Here is an 11,403-nt window from a genome sequence, read left to right on the forward strand (position 1 = left end):
ACAATCACCAGAGTAAGGATAAATCATCATAACATAAATAGATCTCCTGAATGTACTGGTCGAAGACTAGCTATCAAAATAAACATATTACAGACTCAAAAAATAATTGTCTTGCAATAAAGTAATAAGATCAACGCCTAATTTTAAATAATGCCAAAGAGATGACAATTTCTATCATATCCACCCATGTGATTCATCCATCATCCCACATGGATTTTAGCCAAACTGGATCTAAATCTTCAAAAATGACTCTAATCAAATCCTGAGCAATCACCCAAGTCCAGTCTGTAGGCATCATCTTCTAAGCTAGCTAAACCATGCAATTTGTACATCATAGGAGAAATAAAAGGGAGGTAAGTAGGACTTAGTGAGAGTTAATGCACATAATACCCATACCACTTTAGTAATGAACTCTGTTTGGTAAATAATGCAACAATTTAGGTATGACAGTCCATGGATGCAATAAAGATATAATACATGTTATAATCATGAGTAATAGTAAATAGTTTAACAGTATGGTCTACCCGAGATATTATCTTTTCTAAGCAGGGTTGGAACTATCCCGAGGGACCTGTAATACAATGCCTGTGCCCTGACCATTGTACGCTATTGTCCATAACACTAGCAGCCCGACCGAATCTGACCTCGGGTGACCCATGCTACTAATGATGTACATCTTTAGTAGCATGGTAAATCTGACCTAAGGTCACTACAGAAAGCGAGGGAGAAAAACCAGCCCGACCGAATCTGACCTAGGGTCACTACAGAAGGCGAGGGAGAAAAATTAAACAATTAAAAGTAATAATTGCAAAATTAATAAAATAATCATCTAGTGTGCTACAGCGAATAGCAAAATTGTGTTATTCACTGTAGCAAAATGTATGCTTTAACTACTTTGGAGTTAAACTGTTGGAGACAAAAAAAAAAAAAAAAAAGCCCAAAATAGCTAAATGTAGCTATTATGAGCCATATAAGCGGGCATTTCATTAGAACTCCCTCTTGAAGATGATGACGATGATGTACTAGAATTTGTTGGAGATGGAGAAGGTATAGTGGGTTCTTTGTTTCTTGACTCTTCTTCTTCTTCAAGAAAAGGAAAGAATTCATATTTTTCTTCTTCTTGAATGCTCAAATCTCAAAAGTCTTCTTTATCAAACTCCACATCTCTAATAATGACAATTTTACCGGAATTTGGATTCTAAAGCTTGTAGCCTTTAGAACTTGAGTCATAGCCTATGAAAATGTACATTTTGCTTTTATCATCAAGCTTGGACCTCTCTTGATCCGGTATGTATGTATAGCCAATGCTTCCAAAAACTCGCAAATGAGAAACACTTGACTTTCTTCCGCTATATGCTTCTTGTGGTGTTTTGTTCCATAGGCATCTTATAGGACAACAATTTGATATATATACAGCACAATCAATAGCTTCCACCCAAAACTCTTTAGGCATTCTTTTTGTCTTCAACATGCTTCGAGCCATATTGAGAATTGTCTTATTCTTCCTTTCACCAACACCATTTTGTTGTAGTGATCTTGGAACCATTAAAGGATGACAAATTCCATTTGCTTCACAAAATTCTTTAAATTCATTAGATGTGAATTCGCTTCCTCTATCGGATCTCAAGGATTTAATACAATAGCCACTTTGTTTCTCCACAAAGGCTTTGAATTTTTTGAAAACCTTAAAAAATTGAGATTTTTCCTTTACAAAATAGACCCAAGTCTTTCGACTAAAATCATCAATGAAAAGAAGGAAATATCGATTTTTACCGAATGAAGATAGCTTAATTGGACCACAAACATCCGTACGAACAAGTTGAAGCGGCTCATTTGCTCTTGTAGTAGATTCTTTTGAAAAAAAATTCTGGAATTGTTTGCCAACAAGACATCCTTCACAAAGTTGATTTGGTTGATTAATAGAAGGCAAGTCATTCACCATCTTCTTTTGTGCCAACAATTTTAATCTTCCAAAATTTACATGCCCAAATCTCAAATGCCAAATCCAAGATGAATCTTTCAAGCAAGTCTTGAAACATTTAGCCACATCCGTTTGAATATTTAATAAAAACATTTTATTGCTTGTCATGGGAACTTTGGCTATCAAATTCTTTTGTTTCATTAGGTGTTGTCCCAGTCGATTGAGCTATCTCTTGGAGACAAATTTTTCTTGTCATCTCTTAGTAAAAGACTACGATTTTTCATATGAATTTCATAGTCTTTTTCCAAGAATTGTCCCAAGCTCAAAATATTACTTTTCATACATGGAACAAAATAAACATTTGTAATAAATTGATGTCCTCCATTTTTCAAGCGAATCAAGATTGTACCTTTCCCTTTTATTGGAACTTTAGACAAGTCTCTAAAAGTTATATTCCTGCTCACCGATTCATCAAGCTCCACAAACTTGTCTTTGTCTCCACACATATGGTTGCTTGCTGCGTTGTCAAGACACCATAATTTTTTTTTTTTTTTTTCTCCTCTACAAGCTAGCAACAAAGTGGGCTCCGCTTCTTCATTTTAAACATAATTGACTTTCTCTTCAACATTGTTAGAATGGCTTCTACACTCCCAAGCATAATGACCATATTTTTTGGCAATTATAGCATTTAGCTTGAGATTTATCACACCTTCTTCCATATTGCTTCCAATTATTTCTTTTTCACCGTTCTCTTGATGCTTGACCTTTCTCTTCGTAATAGTTCCAATTACGTGGACCTCTTCCTCTTCCTCTACCATGGCCACGACCACATCCTCGTCCTTGTCCTCTTTGACTCATTTCTTGCTCTTCTTCCTTCTCTTTGAAAAAAGAGTTTTGTAGCTAGAACTTGCTCCAAGGGCTCTTCCTTCTTCTTGTTGAGCCTTTCTTCATGGGCTTGAAGAGATCCCATGAGTCGATCAATACTTATGGTTTCTAAATCTTTTGACTCTTCAATAGCTACAACGATATAGTCAAATTTTTGTTGCAAGGAACGAAGGATCTTCTCAATGACTCAAACATCTTCCAATTTTTCTCCATATCTCTTTGTTTGATTTACTATGGCCAACACCCTTGAAAAATAATCCGCAATCGACTCAGATTCTTTCATTCCCAAAACTTCAAATTCACCTCTTAATTTTTGAAGGCGAACTTTCTTCACTTTATTAACTCCTTGATAAAAGAATCTCCCATGCTTGCTTGGAGGTGGTTGCATTCGCCAGTTTCTCGAACATTGCTTCATCCAAACATTGATGAATAAGAGTGAGAGCTTGTTGATCCTTCTGTAGAAGTCTTTGAGAAGCCTCTCTTTGATTAGGACTCAAAGGAACGTCATCACTAGGCTCATCGTAGCCTTTTTTTACGATCTCCCGAGCATCTTGCAATCCAAGCAATGCCTTCATGCGAATGCACCAATTATCAAAATTGTCTTTGGAAATGTGAGGGAATTTAAATGGGAATGTTGAATTGGCCATTTCTCTAGGATCTAGAAGCTGTGGCTCTGATACCACTTTGTTGAAAATTGGAAATAACACTGAGTAAGAGAGAACACAAAATAGGAAGATGACTATTCAACTCTATTCAACTTGATAGAATAACTTGCTTACATGGGTATTTATAGGATACAAATAACTCTTCTAACTTCTTCACAATAACTCCATTCATTTACATCTCATATAACTCTCATGTAACTCATATGCAAAATAACTCTTGAAAAACTAAAAGACACAACATCTCCAACTCACTTAGTAACATATGAAAATATGAAATGAAAAGACTCAACTAAATATTATTAAAATCAAGTTTATTATTCAACATAATTAAATGCTATGGTATTTTTTTTTATTATTTTTTTTTTTTTAAAAGGAGAGTATATGGTTCCAAAAGAGAAAAATTGTGTAAATGATTATTTTCCATGTTCAAACTCAGCCAATTGTTCAAATGATTGGCATTCTAGTGGGTATTGTGTTTATCTTGGCCCCAGTCTGTTATCTTGGAGCTCTAGCAAGCAACACATTATCGTGCACACGCTTTAGCAAAATGGGCCGCTACCCACCTGGTGTTTGGTAGCATTCCCACAGGATCCCCCATTCTATCTTCCATCAGGATCAAGAATGGGAAAGATCCTCCTTTGTAACCTTTCCCTCTTTCTATTAAAAAAAAAAAAAGGGTCGAACATTGAGTCTGAGTATAAAGCATTAGCAAACACCATTGCTGAATTAATTTGGTTTCCATCCTTTCTTAAGATGCTTGAGATTTTTCTATCTCAACCCTCAGTTCTCTGGTGCTACAGTATTTGAGCAACTTATCTCACCTTCCATCCTGCTTTTCATGCTTGAACCAAGCATATCAAGATCAAAAACCCATTTTTTTCAAGGTTCAGGTTGGAAGCTAAACCTTGGATGTTTGTTTTATTTCAAGCAAAGACCAAATTATAGATATACTCACCAAGCCATTGATCTCCACCAGATTTCATTTCTTACGTGACAAACTCAACATTCATATCTTACTGTTGGAATCCACTCTATCATCTTTTTAGGGAGAGAGACTCCACCTTTACTCTAGAGTAAGGTCTTTCTCCTCCTCCTTGTGAGGCCTCCCAGCTCCACCACCATCTATGCTCTCCAAGGGAGGAGAGATGGACATCTTCTCCTCTCTCCTCCCTTCTGTTGTACTGTTACAAACATTTTGTAATTAATGGTCATAACAATTGCTTCGAACATTTGTATGTTTGATATTAAAACTTTTTCATGAGTTTTACTGAAGAAAAACAAAACTCTACTTTAATTGGTTTAACGGTTTTGACCGTTGGGTCATTAAATTTGGTTTCACCGTTTGATTATTGTAAATTAATTTTCGGGAAAAATCCACTTTACCCCCCTGAAGTTTCAGGGGTTTTTCAATTTAAACCCCAAAGTTTAAAAAGTGGCAATGTACCTCCAATGTTTCAAAAATTTTCAATTTAAACCTTCCGTTAATAATTTCCGTTAAATTGGACGGAAATCTCTAAAATTACATAATTACCCTCGGGCTTTTTTAAAAAAAAATTCCGTCCAATTTAACGGAAATTGTAATGGAAGGTTTAAATTGAAAATTTTTGAAACATTGGAGGGGTACATTACCACTTTTTAAACTTTGGGGTTCAAATTGGAAAACCCCTGAAACTTCAGTGGGGGTAAAGTGGATTTTCCCCTTAATTTTCTAATGTTCACATCATCTTTGAGGGACACACGAGCATTACTCTTTTGATTATTCATTCGAATTAAGAGAAAAAATTCAAAACATTTTGACCTTTGGTCATAAATTATCTTGAAGATTCTCTTCATTTACAAAAAGTAACACAAGGCATTCATAAGTTAAAAAGAAAAGGGAGTTTACCAAAGTGCACTAATATATATATTAGGAAGTTGCGTGTCAAGAAATTCAATTACACAAAGTTATATACTCCGAGATATATGAATCAATATTTAAGGACAACGCTCTTACATGGTTCTATAGTATTGTAAGATCTTTCCTTACTCTAATTTTATTCAATTTTATTCAATTGCATTCTATTTATTTTATTATTATTTTTCGGATTAATATGGTTTAGCATCAACAAGAATATTTTGCACCATCCAAAATTATGTCCAACACTTCCCACTCTTCCCTCCTCTCCTTTTTCTCCTTCCTTTCCACTGCACGGTTTTCCTTTCTCTCCTAGATAGCTTTCACTCCATTTAACACGACTATTGCTCTCCCTATTCCATGCCAAATTCCACCCGCGTTTTGCGCCACACCACACCACTCGAAATCCTCACCCCGCTCACATACAATGGCTAGTTCTCAGATCTAAAGGGATTTTTAGTTTTGGTCTTCTTTAGGTCCAATCTATCAACCTCATCTACAAGTTCAAACCTCAGACGTGCCTCACCACCATATTCCATGGCCTCTCTGCTACCCTCCCTTTCTCCATCTAGCAACCACACGCCCACAAGTGGATCTCACTCACCGATGTGTGACTACCACGTGACTCGCTCCCTCATTCTGATCCTTTGTTGCCATCTTCCACAGTAACTCCTGTTTTATGGTGCATTTGTCATTTTCTATATTTTACTTTATTATTCCGCATTTTTTTTGTTCTTTTTTGCTTACTTGGATTATAGTTTCCATGTACTTTTGTGGTGTGATCTTGGGTTGGAGACTTTTTGTTCCGGAAACTAGTATGTTCTATTCTCTTCTTCGGATCCTGATGGAAATACAATGTCTCTCCATTGACAACTTTCTCTTGGTGGTTGTTGGAGATTCCAAATCGGTTAGCTTCTTGCCGGACTTCAAACACCATTTAGTGGTGCCATTTCGTAGTATGTTCACCAAGATCCAGAGGATTGGGTCATTGTTTGGCCGATTTTCTATTATTTGTTTCTATTTGCTGCATTGTATTTTTGTTTTTGGTTTGTTGTTGGGGAGCCCACCATTTTTCAGTTTTTCGATTCATTGTAACATTTTCCTTATTTGCTCACAAAAACAAAATTAATAATAATCTTATTGTTGTGTTTGAAAGGGTGTATTGATTCAGATAAAGATGATAGTCACAACAACCCACCAGATAAGAGTAATTCTGATAATGATCGACACCCATCCAAGCCATCTCCAAACAACACTTCATATAAGGTTAAGTTGCTAAACAAGTGGCGTACGATGACATTTACCCATATTTTTCATGAAAAAAGAAAATAAGAAAAATGTCAAAATTAATATTGGAGTAACGCGTTTGATTAAAATTTTACTCATTCTCAAAAAATTGAAATACAAAATGAAAGATTTGTCATGATTCTAGTTAATTGTTAATTATATTTAATTTTCTATTTTATATTAAGATTTTATTTGATTAGGACTTTATTTCTTTTCCTTATTAGGATTATGTTTATTTTCTCTACAAGTATTTCTCTTATATATACATGTTAGTTTGAAATGTAAAACATAAATTGAATTGAATTATTATCAAATCAAAAAAGTTTTCCCAAATACTCCGCGAAGATTTTCGTTCTTCTAAGCTTGCAGGCAATAATAGGATGTTTGAATTTGAAAATCTCAATTTCATGTGGTTATATATAATCTTATTTTTGAATTGGGGCTGGTTGATGTACATGTATAAGTAGAGCAATACTGTTCTCGAAAATGCAATACGAAGGAAACCTTTCTCTTATGCATTTTTACAAACACCTTCTTTACATTTCCGTTTAGTCCCCATTCCTATAAGTGGTAGTTTTTCCATGAATGTAAAACATCCTTTCGCATGGTCGATCATTAGCTTTTTCTGCAACTTAGAGCTGATATTTTGAAAACACAATAAATTTCCATTGAGAATTCCGATTATCTTCCTTTTTTTCAAAGCAAATGATTACAACTAGCCAGCACATCCTCAAAGTGTTTCCGTTACTCTTCTGAAACATTTTTTTTTTTTTTTTGGGTTCCTTTTTTTCCTTAAAATTTATCTTTTAACATATCCACATGCACTAGTATTTCCTCATGACGTAACTGTCGCTTGTGATAGGTCACTATGATTTTAGCTCGTGTGTGGGTATATATATATATATATATATATATATATAGCTGAAACATGCCGAGAAAGTAAACATGAGTACGTGTGCAGGGAATTCGGATCCTTTTCGGTTCAAAATAAACCGGTATCTACTTAATGGTTAGGATTTTTTACAAGAAATCTTAAGATCACAAATATGAAACATGTCATGGTAATAAAAAAATAATTAAAATTAATAATAAGGTGACTGGCCACCCTATCTTGGCCATAGGGATGGCGGGCCACCCCTATTTTATCTAGGGGTGGCCAAACAACTGCCCAAGAGCTTTGGGGGTGGTTCGTTCACCTAGCCTCTAAGGGTCAAATGAAAAAAAAAAACAAAAATGAAATTTGCCTTTGGGGTTGGTCGCACCACCCCCAAAGGCCATAAGGATGTCTTCGGCCACTCCAAACCGGCCTTTGGGGGTGACCGAACCATCTCATGGGTCTTGGATCGGCCACCCCTAAAGGCAAATCCCTTTTTTAAAAAAATAAAAAATAAAAACAATTTGGCCCTTTCACCACCCCAATGGCCATGAGATGGTTGAAGCCACCACAGTGTTTGCCATACCACCCTAAAAGGTAAACATTGTGGTGGCTTCGACCATCCCTAGAGCAAAAATGGGGTGGCCAACTACCCCTTAAGGCAAAAATGATATGTATAAAACTTTAAATAATAATTTATTAATTTTTTTATTACAAGGAGGGATATCCTATTTGTGACCTTAAGATTTCTTTTAAGAAATTTTAGTCTCGAATACTCTCTCGTCCATTTTGGACTTTGGACCAGGATCCGGATCCGGATCCGTGAGCGTGTGTTTCGTTAAACCAAAAAAGGGAAAGATGTCATATATTAGCTGAAACATACAGAGAAGTAACTGAAAGATGAATTACAACCGAATATAGGACCATGGAGATGGGCATCGGCCAGTCGTTGTATGTCAAACATTACCGGCCCGGTGTGGTTATTGCTTTTTCTACATCTCTCGGTGATACAATGGGGGAGCGAATTAAATGGTGTTTTTAGTTTGATCACTTTCTAATTGCACAAGCAATAATAACACCATAGAAACAAGTCTTATGGAGGAGGACAGTATCAGAAGAAACCCGGTTCTCATAGCGCTTGAACAACTCCTCAGAGAGGTAGGGACCGAGGTGGGTCTCTGCTATGGGCCTCAGGGTGGCACGGACAAGGTTTGCTTTGGCTCTCCCATAGGAAACCGGATCCTTGATCCACTCCTCATGCTTCTCCTCTGAATGCTCCACTATCTTCTGGTACTCTATCCTTTGTATCTCAAACCCACCACATCTCTTTATTCCCCTCTCAACCTCCTCCGTGCTTCTCATGTATACCGGAATATTGAACCCGTCTCTGGTCTCCTCGTCTATCAAACCCTTTCATTCATTTATTTATTTTTTTTTTATTTTTTTATTTTTTTTTTTGGGGGAAGGAAAGAAAAAGAAGTGATCAATATCAAGATGTGAATATTAATTGGTGTTGGGTCTAACAGATTACAAATGGTGGTGTGCTTGTGATAACGAAGAATTGCGCGCTGTGAGAAAAAAATGCATAAAGGAAAGACAGAAACAAAGAAGAAAATGTGGAAAAAGGCAAAAAGTGATGATATGACGGGCATACGCTTTGCATTGAATATATGTGATGTAAATGAGAGGAGCCATATATAACATATAAATAAATTCGCCGATGATCGATCAGATACCTCATTTAATAGGACTTGCCAAGCCTGGTCCATGGAAGTTGTAAAAGGGTGCTTGGCTCTTGAGTCTGGATCCCCTAACTGATTCTCAGGTTGCTCGGATCGAGGCCTTCCTCCCATTACCATAAACAGCATTCCTCCTCGTACAATCTCTTCCTTCCGGCATCTTAAAAAGCTCTCCAAATCCTCTTCGGATTGCTTCGCATAGGCTTCAACTACCTCTCCCTTTGCTCCATCAATCCACGCTCTCCCTTTGTTCCAAGCTGGTGATTTGTTATCCAGCACTTCATCTGGTATCTGATTTATCGAATGAAAAAAGAATATATATATATATATATATATATATATATATATATATAGTCAGTTTAATTATCACGTAGGTTTGGTTTATATATATATAGTTCCAGATCGAGTCCTAGCTTGGTGCCAGTACTCAACACCATACAGCGAGATGTTAGATGAAGTATATGTATTTTCTGTCACAACCAACACGACACGAAGTAGAGGAAACTATTTTAGGACAATTTCGCGAGATATCAATGGAATAGTATATTGGGTCAGAGAGTCACCTTGGAGAGCCATTGTAAAGCACTTAAGCTAACCACGACATGAAGCTTTCTTTTAGGAAAGAGGCGACCATAGAATGATCCAGGCACACCGGCAGCAAAATATCGCCTTGTTTTGCCGTCGGATAACATGGCGGCAGGCAATGACCGGAATAAAGAGTTGAAATCATTTGAAGGGAGATCGGCGAAGAAGGCCTCAAACTCGGGCTCCAACCCACACTCTTGGATGTATCGGTGTCTTAGACTCTCAACAACCATGTCAATTGTGGCTAAGGTGTTGTACCCAGTTGCGCAACCCAAGTCAGCTATTCTTACAGAATCCATTTCCTCCTCTCTCCTAAAAAGTTTCAGAGATTGTATAGCCACTAAGAACAATGGCTTACATATGGTGATTGCAGATGCAGGAGCTTCTGAATTCTTTGCATAGCTGCCGTCATCATCTCCACCTTGCATACTAAGAAATCTATCAAGGCCTCCGGCCCATGTCTGCAAGCAGTACTTGTATTCGGGCTCTAAAGCCTCTCTATTGGTAGATATGGCAATTGATTCCTTCATCCTCTCTAATGAACAGACGAAGGAAAAATAAAAGAACAACTACTCCACTCAGGGCTTGAGTAAAAACCCACAAGCTTTATATATATATATACACCTATTTAAACCATACCATACGGGTTTATGGTTTTCTTAATTACCTAAAACCAACTCCAACTAGCACAAAAGGACTCTTAGACAATCACAACCAAGCAAACTCCTAAACAAACTCTGGCGTGCATGCCCTTTTTATCTTGGACATGGTTTTCTTTTCTTTTTTTTGCAACACGGTTTTCTTAATTACCTAAAACCAACTCCAACTAGCACAAAAGGACGACTCTTAAACAATCACAACCAAACAAACTCGGGCGTGCATGCCCTTTTTATCTTGAACTTCTAACCGACCTAGCTAATCTGATGCATGCCTTGGTGTCCCAAGTGAACTTATTTGAGCAAAGAAGGGAGATAGTTGAGGTCACAAAGGGTAAAGAGACTATACAGTAGGAGAGCTTTCAAGAGTCTTTTTGTTTCTTCGTACCCTAGACTTTATGATTATTACCTATGCTACTTTAAAGGGGACTGCATGTATTGAAATCATGAAAGCCAATCAAAATTCGCATTCTATTCTCCGAGCTTTAGATTTTTTTTTTTATATATCCTTCTCCGTGGAACGAATAACGTTAACACCTACATCTTTCTCTAGTATTAGCATCGATCTATAAGCTTCCCAACATATGATAATGATATCATCCTAATTCTCACGCTCTTGCACGGGATGACGGGATGAGAGGTGGGGGCTTGTGAGATAAATCTGGAATGTTACAGCTGTTCTTTCTTCTTATTTTCTTGTTTTTATTGTTTTTGTTTTTGTTTATTTTACTTTATTTTTTGTTTGTGGGTAGCGTAGGATGTTTACTGCAGGCTTACAGCATATTGGGAACGAACTGTATGTATGTATTTACACCTTTTGGGGTTGTGGGACCCCATATTGGAAGAGCCGCCCCTTACTTCACTTTCAGAGTATCTGTCGTAAGTGACACCCCGATG

At 36.8% G+C, this 11,403-nt stretch overlaps 1 protein-coding gene across 1 annotated transcript; it reads right to left on the reverse strand.

The window, feature by feature from the left end:
• Positions 1-8,562: 8,562 nt before the first annotated feature.
• On the reverse strand, positions 8,563-10,380 carry LOC132163666 (gibberellic acid methyltransferase 2-like). Its single transcript, XM_059574034.1, has 3 exons — positions 9,829-10,380; positions 9,263-9,556; positions 8,563-8,936 (listed from the first exon to the last, which is right to left on the reverse strand). Exons 1-3 carry the CDS (start codon positions 10,378-10,380, stop codon positions 8,574-8,576), a joined length of 1,209 nt encoding a protein of 402 aa, XP_059430017.1. The 3' UTR covers positions 8,563-8,573.
• Positions 10,381-11,403: the final 1,023 nt, after the last annotated feature.

Source organism: Corylus avellana, chromosome ca10 (assembly GCF_901000735.1).
Source record: "Corylus avellana chromosome ca10, CavTom2PMs-1.0".
NCBI lineage: Eukaryota > Viridiplantae > Streptophyta > Magnoliopsida > Fagales > Betulaceae > Corylus > Corylus avellana.